General features: G+C 37.3%; 2 protein-coding genes across 3 annotated transcripts; both read left to right on the top strand.

Moving 5' to 3' along the window:
• Window positions 1–61: 61 nt before the first annotated feature.
• Window positions 62–16,245, top strand: LOC131785399 (dnaJ homolog subfamily C member 5-like). 2 transcript variants are annotated; one of them, XM_059102286.2, is made up of 6 exons: window positions 62–198; window positions 6,545–6,626; window positions 8,820–8,876; window positions 9,647–9,757; window positions 13,545–13,586; window positions 14,074–16,245. In XM_059102286.2, the coding sequence occupies exons 1-6, from the start codon at window positions 170–172 to the stop codon at window positions 14,350–14,352; spliced, it is 600 nt and encodes a 199-aa protein (XP_058958269.1). In that variant the 5' UTR covers window positions 62–169; the 3' UTR covers window positions 14,353–16,245. The 2 variants fall into 2 exon arrangements, with proteins under 2 accessions (XP_058958269.1, XP_058958268.1); XM_059102285.2 differs by lacking the exon at window positions 62–198 and adding an exon at window positions 3,983–4,142.
• On the top strand, window positions 9,766–13,538 carry LOC131785398 (leucine-rich repeat-containing protein 74B-like). The gene has a single exon (XM_059102284.2). The coding sequence runs from the start codon at window positions 11,121–11,123 to the stop codon at window positions 12,441–12,443; it is 1,323 nt and encodes a 440-aa protein (XP_058958267.2). The 5' UTR covers window positions 9,766–11,120; the 3' UTR covers window positions 12,444–13,538.
• Window positions 16,246–18,967: the final 2,722 nt, after the last annotated feature.

The raw sequence follows: 18,967 nt of genomic DNA, 5'->3' as shown, positions 1-18,967 counted from the left end.
TATTGGAAACCATAAATGGACGCAGAAGTGGCCGCAGTGAGCATGCTCAGTGGCGCGAGGCTTAACCGTTCGTGCGAGCGATCGAGGGAAAATGGCGGGTAGAGAGTTTTGACATGACATCGAGATCTGCGACTTTGTCAGTTCTCTTGCGTAGCAATAACTGGCGAGAATGGAATACGAGAAGATGGACGATGATAGGTAAGAAGGCTTAATTTCTGCCGTGTGACGAACATGTCGGGATCACTGTTAAGTTCAAGGAGAATAATGTCGCAAAATTACGAATATACTTCTTATTAACACCGATCGAAACTCGGAACCGCATCCTGGCTTAGTTTTTGAAACACTTTTAGGCGCTGACACGGGCTGTGAAATATCTTTAAGATCGGAAAGAAGCACTGCCAGAGACGCTCTTATCTTCAGCTTTGGGGAGAACTATTATTATATTTTCAGCATTTTTTTTTCATTTAGAGCGAGCAAAATGCTCATGTTTACCATTACATCTCAGATCACCTGTTTTAACGCATTTGTTTGGATTCAAATGGTTTTCTCTGGATGACGTCACATACGGCTATGCATCGGAGGAAATCTTGCGAAGTTGAAAAAAAAACTCTGAACACAAATATATACAAGACTTTGGCTAATTTCGTCATAAACGATTGGCCTCCAACAATAATATGCAAATATTGCCGCGCGACAAGAAAGCAGAATAAATCAAAACTAAATATTGATCAGATTGGTACTTCCTGCATTGATTGGAGAAGGAAAACCCGCTATTCTAAAGCCCATCGTTGCTTCTAGACTTTACTCGAACATTTTAGCAGGCGAATTGTCACATACGAATACAGCAGTGCTTTTTATTTAGCATTACATAAGGCGTTGAATTAGAATTGTTATTGTGGCCTAGCTGGAATATTTCATTTTCTTCATGTCTCGCTGTCGCCAAAGTAATTACTGAGCTCGCAAACAGCAAATCGCGTTTTCTATCTTCAAGTTAACTGAGTCCATTCCTGAAACAATTTTGAACATACTTTTTTAGCATTGTGAAAACATAACGAGTTTTGAATAGAATTACATGATTAATCAACTGGAAAGAAATACAAGATTACGTTTTCGAGCCTCTGATCAAACGTCGAAAATGTATGCAGCCTGTTCGACCGAAAGTGATTTATGACTCGGATCAGCTGACATGATCTTACAATTTCTGCTGATTGTGCACGCCCGATTTTCACATGAACCCAACCAAATAGTGACAACAAACTATAATAAACAACAATGTCACGTTATGTCTGAAAATTCCTTTTCCGCGGTCTAAGGTCAAATCTGATCAAGTTACGTTTTATTTTTTCGAAGGAAACCGGCTGACTTTGATTCCCTTTAATCAAAGAGGGATTCTCAGATCGTTGCACAGCATTTTAAAGCTTCAAATGCAAGCAGAAAATTTTGCTCGCTTTCTCTAGTTGTACGTCCGCAAACATTGATCAGCTGCAGCGCCAAATAATTAAGGTATCGAAATTTCTCCATGCAACTGTGAAACCATAGAACTTGCTGGGAATGGGCTGTTCGGCGGATAGAACCATGTGCAATCATAATAGCAAAAAAAATTTTTCCCTCACGGGCACCGAGAAGTATATCGGATCATTTAGGATAGAACAAAGTTAATACCAGGAGAGTGGGGAAACCTCCAAAGATAGATTCAGCTGCAATGAGTGACGTTCGAGAGGCGCCGTGAAACAGTACCGTAAGATTTTGCAAAGACAGTTGGTTTGCCACTGAATCTGAAAAAACCATGACCACGGCTCAAGGGTAGGGAGGGTCAGTTATTGATGGCAGCTCTGGACGTGAGAAAGAGGAGAGGAGTCGGTAAGGGTGTGAAAGAGATTGGGCCTTAGTAAAACCAAACCTCTAAGCGTAACGGAAATATATCTAGTTTGTCATCGCACAAGCTGGTTTTCCTAAAGCTGAATGAACCCTGTATAGTATAAGCGTTCACTAAAGACCTAAGACTTGTATCAGAGGTTTGTTTATGTGGTCCATACCCGTTGAACGGAACCGAAGTGCAAATGATATTCGTTGCCTATCGAACTCATTCACGTTTAAGCCGTCGCATTTTACCCCGGACGAATCTTTGTTACCTTGTATTAAATATTAAAAAGAGTGGTTTTATCTGTTTGAATACTCATAGTTCACCTATGAACAACAAAGCTTTTTTCAAACCGCAGATCAAAATAGGAGCAATGTGTTTTAGCGGCTCGTGTGATCAGCTAGCCTGAAATGGACACATGAAATTTTGAATTTTTTTTCACTTCTTTCGTTTACCTAATCTGGCATAGTATACAATTCACAAGCGCTACGCCTAAGTTCGGCCTGGTTTCACGTTGAAACTGAACATCGCATAAGCAATTGCAAAGACCCATTAGATCTGCAAATGTTACAGCTAAAGAAAAGATGGATGTAAATTCAAACCTTCAGTGATCCGCAAAGTCCAATGGCCTCCTGAAAGTAAATAGGTCCTCCACCAAATCAGCGCAGGTGATTTAGTTTGCCATGAACAAGCGAGAAGTCTCTAGTAACCCATACAATTTTTTTTTAAATTATCCAAACTTTGGGTCAAAAGTCGAAGGAAGGCAGATAAGTAATCGCAAATTCTTGATATAAAATCTTCATTGTTGTCGGTCCATTACGCTGTCAATTAACCACTTAAATCCCTTTTCAACCTCTTAGACGATTTTTTATCACGATTAAATAATTGATTAGCATAGTTTTCTACGTTCCAGTCTGCGCGCGCTGATGTCTATTACAACAATCATTCATGACTTCTTGTCACGTTTTCCGATGCCTAAATGTAGGATACCCAGATTTATTAAAACTGGAAACTGAGGTTCTCTTTTCTACTTGTAAACAGAATACCACTTAACCTACAATAAATCAGTAATAGCAGGCTCTAGAACACTTTATCGACCTGAGGATCTAAACCAGCACTTAAGGGCTCACCAATAATATGTCAAGAGCACCGTGAAGAGTGTTTTCAGCTTAGAATACTAAGGGATAAAGTAAGTGCATTTGCAGTAAATGATAGATAACTGTTCTGACGAATTTGAAGATTCAATAAAAAAAAAAAAAGACTTCAAAGAGAGATTACTGCTCCAATAAAGTGGCATCCTTTTCTAAAATTTTAATGCCAAGGGTAACAATCACAATTTTTCCAGCGGTAAATGACGAAGGGAAAAAGTCTCTTTGAGAGTATGACTCATGAATGTTGATCTAAGCTTCCCTTTATTGGCTTTTGAGGTTCATAAAAAGAGATTACGTCGGACTCTTTCACCCATTTGAGCGACTTATTACCGATGCAAATGAACTTAAATACTACTGCATTGTTATGAATGACGCCACTTGTAGATAAACGTTATTTTTCACCGGATAATATGATAAAAATGCAATTACATGGTTACTGAATCAAAATATCGAGATCTAGGCGCCCAGTAAATTTTTCTCAGTTTGGGGAACCCAACACCCATGACGAAGGTTTCTTTGTTGATTTGATTTCTTGGTTTTTTTTTTCTTTTCTTTTTCTTTTAGGAGGACAAGGGTTTAAGATACCATGTAGGATTCATTAAAGTTTACTTTTTTTCTCTCGGTAGTAGTGATGAATAATTGATCTCTGAAATTTCCCAGAGAGCTAACTTTTCATGGGTCTTTAAGCTCTTGAATGTACACCGGAATAGATTTTAACAAGAGAGGCGGTGGTGTCATGATGGCGTTAGTATATCAAAAGTATCATTTTTTCACCGCCCATAGATTCATATAGGGCCTTGCCCAAGACGTATTTGTACAATCAATTGGTATAGAATCTTTTTGGTGATAAGGAAGGCTAATTCATTCATCATGAAAGCTTTATCCTTCGTTCCATGTTATTATTGATGCCCTGAGCTACTCGAATTAAATTGGTCACGTGTCCATGGTGTTTCGGGAATGACCCGTGTGTGACGTCACGATTCGCGGGAGCGAGTGCTTGGTTGAAATGTAATGGTGTACGGTGTAGCATCTTCTTAACTACCAAATTCGCTCGGTTTCGCCAGTATAATGGCACCGCATTCTGGTGTCAATGGCGAAAGTAAAGGAGAAGGACAGGACCATGCTCTTGCGTAAGCATTTTGTGTTTAAATTGTAGTTTGTGTGGCTTTTTAAAGAACCTGAATATGTCAACAGCGTACCGAAAAATACCGCGTGTAAATCTTTGTCAGGATTCAACGCAGTTTCATCGAAAGACTCCAATTTACGTTGATACTTTCAAGGTTTCCTTGTTTCGTTTCAGTCTTGTGTTCTTTGGTTAGTCGGTCATTGTTGGCACGTTCAGGATCGGTTTGCGGTTGTTTAATACAAATACGTTTTTACAATTTCTACTTCGAACCTTTGATCCGAGAGGAAATGGAAGTTCATCAGTTGATTGTTTAGCTATTTGTCACACGTAAACGATGATTGTTATTATTTAGTATGGCTTCGTCGTTGTTGTAAGATTGCAGTAGCTTCATGTGTAACCGGTGGGATAAGTGTTTTGTGAGTTTGTACATAACGGCTCGTCTGATTTCAATATCTCCTAGGCGTGACTACAAATAATAATTGCATTGATTTTTGTACCCGCAACTGTCGAAGTTTATCACAAATTTCCATGTTTTTCGATCGAAGCAAATGAAATAGGCAAAATGTACTCGATTCATGTTAGGTCAGGCTTCTTTTTCTTAACTGTGTAAGTTAGGTTTCGCACACATTTTACCTTCGCTTGCTGGGGAATCGAATTGAGTGGATGCTCTGTTTCTGAAAGCGCAGTTTGCAGAATGGTGTTAACATCTTGTCGCTTACAAAATTAGTCATGTGATCTGCTGAATTACTTGTTAATTGTTCCAAGAAAATTGTGGGTTTTAAGAAACTTCCTGACAGACAGATTGTTACACTTTCGGGGAAAGAATTCCCATCAGTTCAGAAGTTCCAACGCATGAACCGTGAAAATATGTAAATAGCTGTTTCGAGTCGGGTTTCTTGATGTAAACAAAAATGATTTGATAAATAAACTAATATCAAGTTTTCGTTATTTTAATTAAGATCCTAGTTTGAAAAACTTTCCACTGAATTTGAGGTGTTATTGTAATGATGAACATCACAGCTTAAAATAATTCTTAAGTACTTGCCCTTTTGCTAACTTTTTGAAAGTTGAACTCAGGGGTGATGGAAAAAACATATTAAGACAGGAATAACCATGAATAGGCAAAATAACAACCAACAAAGGCTATTGCAACAACATCCTTTTAAAATATCTGCTGGTATCTTTAGTCAAATAGTAGTTTTACCATGATGATCCTGAACAGGGAACTTAAATTTCATTTTCACAAGTTAAATAGATCTGAGGCAATGGGATTTAGTAAGGTAATGTTTCAGCAACAATGTAATCAAACTTGGTCAGGTTTTTTTACAGGGGGGAAGTAGAAATCAATTATGTTATGCTGAAAGAGTAAGTGGATTCTATTTGAACCTTAATGTTTTAGGAAATTGCTGCTTAACTTGAATCCTGTCACGTAATCTTTCAGTTTTTAGCAGTTGTATTATGTTCATGATCTTACTGTTGATTTCCTGAATATTAGAGAGTCATCTTGCATTAGTTTAAACTGTCAACCTCTGTATGTTTAAATAAGAAGAATTGTATTTGCATAAATTTTATTTGGGAAAGACAGAGAAATTGTGTATGTTAATTTTATTAGCAGCCAAAATATGGCCAAAAGAGCATGATAGATATGAAGCTTCACTGCAGGGCCACCAGTTTATTATGGGCAATGATGTGGTTTCTTTAGTCTTGTGATGCAGTCAATTTTTGATGCAGATCTCTGCAATGATGTCATCTAGTTATTTTTAATTTTGAAGAATGATAACTATTTGTATTATATGTTAATCAGTTTTTTATACTTATACATGTCCAATTGATGTGTTGCGTAAGCAGGAAGCTTTTAAGTCATGCATGACTTTATTTGTACCATGTATTCTTTTACATTATCCTGAGTATTTCTCTATGAATTTTGGTGATCCAAATATTTAATTAAGGTACAACATTTTTGGAGTTAGCAAACTCCAAGTCAAATGATGTTTTGTCTGTGTTTTTACCTTATCTTTTTTTTTTTTTTTGCCTTTTGGAGGGTTTTCTCTGTCTCATAAATATCTTGGCTAAATGCCATAAGTGAAACAATTCATACAATCAACACGATTTAAACCGCCGTTAAATTTTTTCTTGCCGCAATTTGAGAGTCTAATTTGGACATGTACCTGAGCATTTTCTCTGGAAGTAGTTGACAAGATTCAGGGTTAAGAGATATATGTTTTTTCTTTTTGTCTTGTCATGCGCATGGGACAAAGAAAAAATTCTGGGTCCCCATGAGGAATCAAACCTCAGACCTTCAGATTCTGCGCTCTGATGCTCATTCAAGGGTTTGTTTACCAAATTATTTGGAAAGAATTCAGGCGTAGCAAAATCCTTAGTCTTGTTACCATTTTGTTATTTCAGAAAAGACGGGGCTTCACTCTATGATGTTCTTGGAGTTGACAAAAGTGCAACACAAGAAGAAATTAAGAAAGCATATAGGAAGGTGAGACTTGTAAACTTGTCATGTGATTGTAATGTGGGCAAATGGTTCAAATGGAAATTAAAGTCCATACATGATCTTTTCTTTTCCTTCAAACATTCAGCCCTTATTGTCCTAACATCTCAGTATCACTTCTCTTTTGTGAAATGCATTTCTTAGAAATTGTTCTTTGAGAATTTGGTCCTCAGTCAGAAGTTTTCTTTATTTTTGTCATCTTTGTGGTTGACAGCATTTTTATGTTATAAGGATAAATAACTTATTGGCTGCTTTTGAAAAATATAAGACCTGCACAACTGTAAATTTTTGAACTTTGAGCATTTAGCAAACTGCTCAAAATTATTTGAAATTTTGGTGTTTACCCTGAAACTAGATGATTGTGTGAAATTTTATGTTGGGGGTCACATTGCTTTAAGCTCTTTTAATAGAGAACTTATCTGACTTATGTGTTGTTCAGAAACACTTTTGTTAGTCTTCAGATCAGATGTGAACTCTTTTTATGATATGTATACACTCACATCACGGTTTCTTTCAGAACACACTTTTAAAACTGTGACTCTGTTGCTGATGCATCATGCATGGATAATTTGTGATTAATTTTAGGCATAAAATTACTCAGAATTATTTGGTCCTGTAATTGTTGGTTGTAGCCTTCTGTTCTGAGATTTACATTTATAAGCATTGATATGCCACCCAACTAATTCTAAGTATTATGCATTAGACTTACTATAAACCCTCTGATTGCTTGAGAGCATACAGTCAATATACAATAATGTGTGAAATTGAGATGATAACCCAATGTCTTCAGCAGATATTGGGTTATCATGTGGAGTTCAAGCTATTCCTAGTTTGCGAGCCCCTTGTTTATGTGGTGTTCTCAAACTTTTGCAAAGCTAGAGAGAAGTGTCTTCTTTTGCAGATTGTTTAGAAAAATGTGTAATAAAAAAATTGCTGTATTGAATTAAGTTTTTACGTGATATCATTAATTATCAAATCTTGTGACTGTGTAACTCAGACCTCTGCATTGATAATTCATGATATCATGCTCAACCTCATCCAGTAATTGCTCTTTGTATGTCATTCTGTGTGTATCACATTAATGGCCAGCAGATTTGTTAATTAGTTTTCTGCCTTTTTGTCTTTTAAAGACATCATTCATTATCTTAGAATTATGTGGTTGAGTTGTAGGCTCACTGTCTACTAGTCTGACTCCATCACTATTAGGGTATAGCAAGCTTGTATTTTGTGCATTCTCCCATAAATACACACTGTAAACAGTTACCTACATTGCATATGAGATGGCAGATAGCCAACAAGGCTGGTATCACCTATCAAATTTGCATGTGTAATATAAAGGGAATTTTTTCATGGAAAGTGTGCACAAACAAATTTTATTCAAGAGTTGTGATGCATCAAAGAACTAACAAATGAGGGCAGCTAACAAGTGAGTTTTTTATTCATTGCAACATGTGGATAAAAATTGTTAAGCATTTTCCATAGCATGATGTTTTTATTTCATACACAATGATATTTTTTTTCTTACTGACTAAGCCACTTCAAAGATTAGAAGCCCTTTAAGTGCAAGAGCAAATATTTTTAAGAACACTGCCAAATCTGCTCTGTAACATGATATTCAGTCTGTTTACAACTATATATTTAAAATTTTGTTATTTGTTTTCTCGCTAATTTGCTGATGGCGAGACTTAACTTAAATGTCTCTTAAAAGAGAAAAAGGTAATTCATATTTCAGCAAATCTTAGCACTTCCTCTTTTATTTTGCTGTTACAGAAAATCAAGTGCTTGTTGCCCTCCTTTTGAAAAACTATCATTCATGTGTTTGATTAAGGAAATGATGTACTTTTCACAGTCATAATTGGTTTGGTATTTTTGTACAAATCTTGCGCATGTTTTTTTTCCATGTGTAAATCTCAATATAAATTAGTAAATGTGTTTTCAACAACTTTCAAGAAAATATCCAAAAAATTTGCAGAATATGTGTTTTTTTTTTTTTCATGGAAAAGTCTGTGGTTATGAGGTCAGGTGTGTTGGCCTGTCAAACAATCAAAATAGTGGAATTTATGATATACATGTACCATCTTAATGGCTATCTTTATTAATGTAATATATATAAGTGTAATCACAATTATAGTGTTACAACAATATCAGATGTTAATCAAAAAACTGTTTTTGTTTTATTAGATGGCACTGAAGCACCATCCTGATAAAAATCCTAATAATCCTGAAGCTACAGAAAAAGTAAGTCAATCTTTGCTTGGGAGAAAAAGGAAATGTTCATGCTAACATGGGTCTTGGAAAACTCTGAAACTCTTAGAATTTGGCCTTCTTATTATTGACAGAAATTTTAGCTTAAGGGACTTTCTGAAGGGAGACACCACTGAAACAGATATGACCCCAAAATGCATTAGGAACCGTCAAGGATTTCATGTATGTCTCCATAACTTGTCCAAATTCCCACGAAAATGCATAGCAAGCAAGAACAACAACACATTTTTCTGACACAGTTGATGAAGCTGTGATGATAACAAAGGAAACAGTCCAAAAATCCACCAGGATGTTACAAATATTGGCTCTAAGCACACGTCACTAGTAAGAATGTTAACCCTCTGCACCCTAACATCAGTTTGCATTTTCTCTGTACTGTTCTCCATACATTTTCTAAGGTGATGACAAGGAGAATTTGTTTAGCAACCAAGAGTTTCTTTAGTTGGTGATCATTTTCTTTATTCTCATGACATGAATGAGTGATTCAGGGGTGATATTGTAAGGAGAAATTATATGCTGGTCACTACGAGGGGTCAAAGGGTCAATAAATTGATGCAGGTTTTGGGGAGTTTTAATGATCCAGCATGTTTGAACAAATTATGCATATTCCGTGCATATTCTGTGCCTCACACTCAGTTAGAAGCCTTTTAATGTTGTGACGTTGCCACAGTGATCCTTCATTAAAACAAACTTTAAAAATAATTCTTTTTTCTGACTTTATGCAAATGTTTGTTCTTTTTCAGTTTAAGGAAGTCAATCACGCACATAGTATATTAGCTGATCCCAGTAAAAGGGAAATTTATGACAAGTATGGCTCTATGGGTCTCTATATAGCTGAACAATTTGGAGAAGAGGTAAGATCAAATTTATTGATTTTGTTTTTTATTGAATTAAGCAATATTTGTGCAACTACGTGTTTTTGTTACAGAGATTTTTTTGAAATTTTCCCAATTGTTTGGGGTTTGAAAGACTATTTTAGAAATAACATCCCATCATGGAAAGCCGTGTTTACAAGTTTATTGAAAGCATTATCAAACCCCAAAAAACTCCCAGTAACATCACAAGACATCATTTCATTTAAAAGACCTTTTGTTCTACAACATTCACCTCTACATGATGCCAAGTGCTATGCCTCTCTCATTGTAAATTGGTGTGATCTGTATCATAATGAATAGAGATTTCCACAACATAGGCTTCTCAGTACATGAACAATATCTCTGATATAAACCTTTTACCCCGGTGACCTGTGAGCAAATTCTTCTCTCCCTAAAAAAACATGTTTCTTTAACAGTGTATTGAAGGATAAGCAGAATTGAGTAGTTATCACGTGACAGATTAAATGTCTTTTATTGAAGTTTAACGCCCTTTTCCCAACCCGTTCCCCGGTATGGGGCTATTTGAAAATGGTATTGGTGACATTTGGTGGAGGATACATGTAGTAAAATTTAAAAAATTATTTCAACATGCAAAGTGTCTTTTTCCCACTAAGGAAAAAACACTCCACGATGATAGTGTTCTTGTAAACCTTCCGGTACCACATTTAATATTTAAGTCCTCAGGGATATGAAAGAAAAGTTGAGATAGTCTTGATAGTTAATGTGCAAACGAACGAAGCAGTCGAACGAAGCAGTCTGTCCTTTGCCTGATATTTTCATGTTTTTGTTTTCATGTTTTTTTCTTTACATTCAATTGCACGGAAGTATACCGCAATCCAGAAATACATGTATTCTTTCGTTACTGAAGCTTCGCCTGGCATGGTTGAATGGAATTACAAATAATTTTTTCAAGGGAATTATCGCTGAAAAGTTCTTTACAAGGAATAAAATAGTAAGGGTCGTATTTAGCTTGGTTTTCATGCCTACTGTCTTCTTGCCATATGAATTATTTTTTTCCAGTTTTCCTCCCTCTGTAAGTCCAGCCCGAAAAATTATTAATTTAACATGAGAGATTTTCATAAACTACTCGTAATCATTTTCAATTATTCATTCAAGAATCAGACCAATCAATGTTATAGTATTTGGTCTTCAAAGAGAAGGGGAAGAGTCTGTGTTCATTGTTTTCAAAGCTAAACATTTTGAAGGAAAGTTACACCTTGGTTACACTGAGAAAAGAGGTAAACTTGTTTTCACACTGAGAGAGGGTCCCATTCGTGCAATGTACAAGAATTAGTGTCAATTAGGTGATAATTGAAAGGAAAAGAGCTGATTTATTTTGAAGATGTCCTTTCCTAAAAGAAAAGAAAGCACTCCAGCTGATAATAAAAGTTCTTTGTTTTGGCGTTGGAATCGGCTTCAAGTGAATGCTATGGAAGATTCTGAATTGCGGAATGTGCAAACAGTTTACGATTCTCCCAAAGTAACAAGCCATTCTCGGTTGCTTTTTGGAGCGCAGAGCAGAGTTTTCGACGCCGAAAATTCCCTCAAGATGGAAAAAGATTCGAAGAAGAGACACTCGCAGAAAGATTTTACGGAGAATTCAACTTCAAATGGAAGCCGAGAAAAAGAAATTGAAAATGAAACTAAAGTTATCGCGACTGTAATGGACGCCGAGAAAGGAAGATCAAACCCATTCGAGTACTTTAAACAACATCGATTTGATAAAGAGCTGGACCTGAACGGATGGGTGCTGGGCCCGATAAGGGCATATGAAATTGCCACGGAGCTTCTATCTTCTTCGACTGTTGTGAGTTTGTTTCTCGCAAACAACCGCCTTGGAAACGAAGGGGGCAGGGCCATTGCAGAAGGATTGCTCGGGAACTTTTCTGTTAAGGAGCTGGATTTGTCCGGAAATATGCTCGGGCGAAACGCAGTCTCCAGTATTGGAGAGATGCTCAGAAAAAATCGAACTCTGGAAAAGTTGAATCTCTCGAGAAACGACCTAACAGATCAAGACATGGAAGTGTTTCTTGAATTCCTCTGCGGCGAAATTATCTTAAAAGAGCTGGACTTATCTCATAATATTCTATGCGATCAATTCGCTGAACGTATGTCGCGAGTCTTAAAGAGTCATTTTATTCTCGAAAAGCTTTCCCTCAACTCAAATCAGCTTGAAGTAACTGGCTTACAAGCCTTGATGCCCGGTCTTCGATGTACGCAATCGCTTCGGGCTTTGAACATTTCGTGGAATTACTTGTACGACGTTGGAGCTGAAATTCTTGGCGAAATAATCGCTGACAACGAAAGCCTAATTGAAATTTCAGCCTGTGGAAATCTATTCACAGCCAAAGCAGCCAGCTTCCTTGCCAAGGGGGTTGTTAATAACTCAAATTTGAAAATTCTTCGCATTGGTCAGAATTTGATCCGAAACTCGGGAGCGTATGCGTTTATCGATGTCTTATCTCAAAGCGGCTCGTCTTTAACCGCGCTTGAGGTTTTGGATATCGATGGTACCATTGTTGACCAAAAGTTTAAAGAAAGAGTCGAGACTAAGTTTTCTGAAAAGCCTGGTGCTTTAAAGGTAGTCAACGCTTCGGTTGTGGGTGAAATTTCGAACGAGCTAGAACAGTTTGTGGAAAAATCGCCTGAAGATCTTTCGATCTGATTCAGGTCCATTAGCTTCTTATTTTGAAAGAAATATGTCATGAAATATTGATTGACTGATAAGGAGTAACTCTTTAAAATTCACAATTTTCATTTTTGTGACAAGGAAATTTTGAAATGTTAGATGTAGATTACCTTGCGTACAGAGTTTTACAGATTGATGTTCTCAATATTCAAAGGGGTGAAGCGTGTGTACAACTTCTTTAGAATGTCTCTTGAATAGATTCAGATCATTTCACAACTTTTTTTTTTTACATTGCACATTAAACTAGCAGGCTACTTTTGATGTATCTAGTGCAATAGTAATGAGACATAGAAAAGATAAATGATAGAAATGAATAAACACATTCATTAGATTTCATTTTTGTCCTTCTAACCTCTCCAGCGAAAGAGTTGTGCGATATCGAAAGAAACTTAGAGCAATTTTCAATTGAGCGTTAAAGGAATCCGGTTTTCATCTTGTCTCATCAGAGTGAATCCAATTCACGCTATGATTGGCCCAGAAAACTCGTACTGGTCACTCAATCAATCAATCAAATGCAAATCTAAAACCAATAACGACTTGGCGGCCCGCGTTTTCCCGCGCTTTAGGGGGTTTGGTTTTTTTTTTAATTTGAGCTCTTATTGGCTCCAAATGGTATTTTCCTCACTTCTATTTGGCTGTTGTGATTACCTGGGTTTTGCTTTTACGAAACTCAATCGAAAAGCGCAATATTTCCTCTAATGTCGCTATTACAGTAAAGGGAATATCGCCCACTCGTTTGCTGATTTCTAAATTGGTTTAATTTGCACCATTTGTTCTTAAGGCAACCTTTGGATCAGTTCCCACGAACAAAGCCTGACGAATCAGTCATTAACAACCTTAAATTGCTTTCCTTCTTCGTCCCACAACCTTCTACTGGGTTTGAGAAAGTCTTGAAAGGACGGTGACGACAACCTGAACAGCCTTAGCTAGTTCGTGCCTATTCTCTTTGACTTTTACAAGGCTTCAACCTTGAGATGATTCCTTTAGAATCTAGAGGGTCTCTAAATTACTTATTCAAGAGAGAAAAGAAGTCAGTGGGAATTATGCTGCTAACTTTCTTCTCGTTTTCATCCGCAGAATGTCAAATTGTACTTCAGGCTCAACAGTGGCTGGTGTAAAGTAAGTTCACTTTAACAACCGATGGTAAACAGGAAATCATGCAGGTTTTTGTTTCTATCCAGAAAATAAAGAAGCTTTCAAAGTTGATTTCATCGAATGCAAGTGCCTTTGAACGCTTTTTAGTCATGTGTAGGGTCGAAATGTGAATGCGTTTTTGTGGCGTAAAGCTTTGTGTCAGAGTACGAACAGTTTCAGTGTAATTAGTTGGTAGTTGTTTAGGTCATGTCAAAAAAGATTTTGAAGGATAATGAAGATCATTACATTTATAATGAATGGCCGTGGTAGAGCACTTATTTTATTTAATTTTTCTTTTTTTTCTGTTTTGGATATTTTCAGTAAGGCTACTGTTTGTTCTCGCTCTACAATGCCATGTCTTTTGAAATTCTGTTCTTTTTATCGAGCGCACATGATAATTTATCTTGTTGATGTGGTGACGAGTCGACCATATGACATCGCTAATCCTGCGCGCACGCGTTTATTTGAACAGGCGCTGTTCATGTTCTGCGGAATCATAACTTGCTGTTACTTCTGCTGTTGCTGCTTCTTCTGTTGTAATTTCTGTTGCGGAAAGTGCAAGCCAGTTCCAGACGAGCAGTGGGAGGATTTCGAATTTGACGACGTTAAAGATGAGGAGGATCCGATAACGAAGCAGCCCGGTAGTAACGGAAATGACACAAGCAGCGAGCAACCCCCCAAATCACCTGGTGTTGACAGCGCGGCCAGCAACAGTACAGCGAATTCCGCTATCCCCATGCCTTCGTCGTGAATGACGGAGCATTAGTGTTCAAAGGGAGTGGGGTGGGTAGAGTATATATTTTTTTTTGTTGGCGGCCATGTTGGATATTTGAAGGCTTGTACAATGAAGGCAACATGTTCTAGGTGACGAGAGGGTTAAAGATATAAAATGTTTTTAGGTTCAGAAGGATAAATCGTAGCAAAGGATATGGATAGGCTTCTGAGATCTTAAGCTAACAGCTCTGAATTGAGATAGCTTTGGGGACTGGAGACGCTCTTTAGTTATTCAATATGGCTGCCAGTACGCGTCGTTTGCATGAATTGTTAACTCAACTTTTTTCAGCTATGGGAAGAAAGGTCAATGTTGTGAAGGTTCTTTTTTTCAGTCCTGTTGAATATGCGTTATGATAATGTAACATTAAACATATTGTGAAGGGTAGTTCAAGTCTTTTCTACTTTTACGTTGACAATACTTCTTGTGATTTTTTTTCCTGTCTAAATTGGTAATGACCTTATCTCTCTAGATAAATACGTAAATGAATTGTTTATGAAGTAATGACGGATGGAATGACCAAGTTTGGAAGTTTGGCTTGCAGGAAATCCAACTTTGCGTGTGGGGGTAGGGAGTGGCTGCTTAACCCGTTAACTCCCATGAGTGACCAAGAAAGAATTTCTCCTTACAATATCAATACAATATTAACCAGATAAGTGATGAGATTAAAGAAAATTTTCCATTTGGGGATAATGAGTTGATCCAATTCCTAGAACTAGCATTACAAGAATTGTATGGCTGATAGTAAGGAGAATTACAAATTTGATATGGGAGTTAAAGGATTAAGACAAATCGTGTGACTGTGGTAACATCTTATGGTTGCTTTTCTCATATCGTAAGGGAATTCATATCTTCCCACTTATAGACGCGTGTTATATTCTTTCTTTTTTTGTTTTCCCATTTCATCTGGTTCTATGAATGGGTCCTAATCGGTATTACCTTTTGGTAGCCTCTTGTATGGATGCTGAAGTTCGTAAGGACGAAGCGATTTATAATTTTTCAGTTTGTAGTTTAGAAACCTTAACTATAGTTATGATGCATGTCGGTTGACCTTCGACATGACTGGTCAGCAAATTGTGAGGGAACTTGTTTGATAGCGGTTTTTTCCAAAATGTGTCGCTGGTAACTGTTAGTTATATCATTTTCATTAGAAGTTGAGTGGTTGTTCAGGCCATTTTCGTTGAATAATAGGTGATATTTACCTTTACTTAAACAAATAACTTTATTAAGTTGTATCAGATATGAAATTGATATTTTTTTCGGTTAAATAACAAAGGAGCATTAGACGGATACTGATACACGAAAGAATCTTTGGTTCTTGCAGTACACAGCTCACTTAAAGGTGGCTACTCATTTAAGCTTTGATTACGATACCTTGATTTTAATTTCCGAATCTAACAGCTCTTAGTCTCCTCTTTGTTTTTCTCTCTCCATTGAGACTTGTTTCGAACGAGATTTTTCACCACGGTATGATAGAAACCTGAGAAAAACACGGCGATATTAAAAACTCAAGAGCGTTACTTACCTGCCATATCTAGTGTAGGTTTTGTTGCGCAACTTTTCCTCTTAGTCACAAAAAAAAAGTGGAAGCCATTCTCTTTTTTTGGCTTTTTTTCTCTTAAATGTCTGCGTTTGTATTTTTTCTCACAGGGTTTAGTGTCACCGTGACTGGATATCTTTCGTTCTGCCTGTCAACCTTTAATTTTGAAATTTCCGTTTCAACGAGGCAAGTTCTCACAGAGGGTTTCTTCGACAGGCGAACATTATATATTCATATGTTTCAAGTTGTCAATTAAGAATTCCGTTTAGGTTGTATAATAAGTTATTTCAGTAATTGTAATGAAGAATTTCGCAAATAAAGGTGCGAAAATTTGGATGGTTTGACTCATAATTGCCCAGACATATTTCACGTGTACGAATTCTGCCTTAGATAGCAAAACTGATGTGACATCTGTAAGAGGCCTGATTGATCATTCATTTTCCCCTACTGGCGAGTTTACATTCCTTAGTCAGCCAGTCCTGAGAAGTCAGACTCAGAGAAGAGGTTCTAAGTAGTCTCGTCCGTTACTTTGATCAGACCCAGTTTTGCCTTTATTTTTAGACAAAGAAAGGTGGATCGGCAGTGTACGTAAACTAAATATACTCACGTTCTCTAAACTGCAACAGAGTTCAATAGACGAGCAAGACCTGCCCTTTCCCTCCTTGAGAGCAACAACTATTCGCAAAGGAAATTCTCGAACAGTTTCAAAGCCAGTGATATGGCACGAAGTGCACGCATTCTTAGAATGCGCTAGGAAGTAGGCCTCGCGCGCTCGTGCTCGAAGTAAAAGTCTTTCGTGACGACATGCAAGTGATCATTTGAAAATCATCATTCTGGTGGCTCTGACATTTTGTCTGCGGTTTGCAAATCGAGAGCAATTTATTGACAAAGTTGAAATGCGATTCGTGTTTATTTGGAGCGGGCTGTTGTGCCTCGTTTTTCTTGCTTCTTTCCCCGGCGTGGGCTCAGGTAAGAACCGTCGTCGTTTTTTCTTAGAGTTAATTTCTTAGAGAAAAAAACCAACTTTTAAGTTTGAGGTAGACAAAGAGCATGGACCTTTAGCGCCATAAACGCGATTTCCAAATGATTCCTGGCTTGGCTCTGTTTCAGGAGCTGAGAAAGATCATTGAATCCTATGCAAACCCGTACAAGGTTTATATGCTCTAAAAAAACTACAACTGCCTTGGGCCCAGAACAATTGAGTCAGTGTTAACTGAATCTAGGAGGCACCTGTCTTAGACCGAGATCGGTTGAGTCAGTGGTCAACTTGGGGCTGCACACCTTCATTCCCCTTCGCTATAGTTCCACTTTTACAATTATAACTGTTTCAGTTTATCAATAAAGCAATGAACTGAGGCTGGTAACATTAGTGGTTTTCACATTTCCCGAGTTTATTACTGTCACATTCTATCTTGTTCTCTTAAGGCGTAAACGGACATCCTAAAGAATTACGAGGACTCATCGTGAGGAGTGTTCAACCCTTCTGGGTGTCCTTAGTAAGTTCATGATTAATTCCCAAGGTTGACGGAATCCCTCTCTAGCCCAATAAGATGTCGTGAAGGATATTTCCTGCTGTTTAGGTTTTTGCGCGTAACATGTAGTTCTAGTTTGCCATAAGTGACCTCATCAAGGTGATAAACTTGAGCATGCGCATCCGATTAAGTTAATGCGTATGCTGAGTGTTCACTGATTTTTTTCACTGATAATGAGTGCTAAGCTCACGAAAAACTTCTCCCCGAATCGTCTCAAATCTACCACGCGGCGGAGAAATAAACGTCCTGCAGCACTATTAATGCTCGTAGCCTATATTTTAATAAGTTCTCAGTACAGTTGACTGGTGTGTCTATTCTGCTGTGTATGCAATCAGATATCCTTGACCTCAGATCAACAATGCCTTCCGCATGATGTGAAATCTTCTCCAGTTTGAAAAACTGCAATCCAGAAGTATTTCATGCTTCTTTTTAATCATTCAGAAAACTGCGTACTTATGGTTTATGGATCACACGAATGATGTACAGCATTTAATCGATTGGACTTTGAAATGTATTTTGGACGAGGAAGTCGATGGAAAACAAGGTTAGCTCAAGACAAAAGAACTTCAGAAGTTCAAAATTATTAAGTGTTCATGTACAGGTGTACGTTTTTCGTAGAGAAAGCTTGAATTTCACATGACTTTCTTCTTGAAAACTTCTGGTGTATTCTTTTTTCTATGAACTTGAGGCGATCAGACTTAATTCAAAATGTGATGATGATAATGGTAGTGATAATAATGATGATGATGATGATGATGATCATAATAATCACGATGACGATACCAGTGATAGTGTTGATGATGATGATACACGGGTAAGGGTTGAGCTGTCATGTAATTCCCTGGCAGGTTTCACACGAGAGGAACTGCGTCGGCAGCATTTAAACATGATTGGTAACATTTTGGTGATCATTTTGATGTCAGTTGGTAGTCTGCAAATGTTTCGAAGTGCTATCAAGAAAAGCTTCTACAAGTAAGTGCAGTCGATGAACGTAAGAGCCACTGGAGGTCTTGTACCATTCCATTCCTCATTGTCCCCAACCCTACTCCCATTTCATTATGTCTGCTATAAGATCACTCTCGTTCCAAGGGTCCTCGCTAAGAGAGAGGACCCTGACAACGAGTTTGCTATGAAACGTCCACCGAACACACCACAAATGCAAATGGATTGTTCCTCAAAGGTAGAATCAGTGGTTTGGCATAATTCCTAAAGCGCAAGAAAGAGCACTTGTTACTATGTAAGGCACGTCTAATGTATCGAATTGTATACAACTGCTGGTGTCATACAGGGAGGTCGAAACGTGTTTTGCGAAATGAAAAACACTCCTCGTTTATTTTCTTATATTTTCTCCTTTTTAATGAAAAAATGTCAATACCTTTCTCTCATGATCTGAAGATTCACCAGAATTAAAACGCTGAGTTGTTAGTATTCTTGCAAAAATTCTTAGTTCCCTTATCAGTAAAGTGGCAGCTATCTAAACATCCATATCGGATAAGATAAATAGATACATGAAAAATAAATG

The sequence above is a fragment of the Pocillopora verrucosa genome, chromosome 3 (genome assembly GCF_036669915.1).
Source record: "Pocillopora verrucosa isolate sample1 chromosome 3, ASM3666991v2, whole genome shotgun sequence".
Taxonomy (NCBI): domain Eukaryota; kingdom Metazoa; phylum Cnidaria; class Anthozoa; order Scleractinia; family Pocilloporidae; genus Pocillopora; species Pocillopora verrucosa.
This window is presented reverse-complemented; position numbering and strand designations above follow the sequence as displayed.

What these genes read in the sequence shown, in the direction of transcription:
- LOC131785398 (XM_059102284.2), top strand. Translation starts at nt 11,121, where the DNA reads ATGTCCTTTCCTAAAAGAAAAGAAAGCACTCCAGCTGATAATAAAAGT.
- LOC131785399 (XM_059102285.2), top strand. Translation starts at nt 4,081, where the DNA reads ATGGCACCGCATTCTGGTGTCAATGGCGAAAGTAAAGGAGAAGGACAG. An exon ending in GGACAGGACCATGCTCTTGC is followed by an intron (nt 4,143 to 6,544) that starts GTAAGCATTTTG and finishes TTGTTATTTCAG; the next exon opens with AAAAGACGGGGCTTCACTCT. An exon ending in ATCCTGAAGCTACAGAAAAA is followed by an intron (nt 8,877 to 9,646) that starts GTAAGTCAATCT and finishes GTTCTTTTTCAG; the next exon opens with TTTAAGGAAGTCAATCACGC.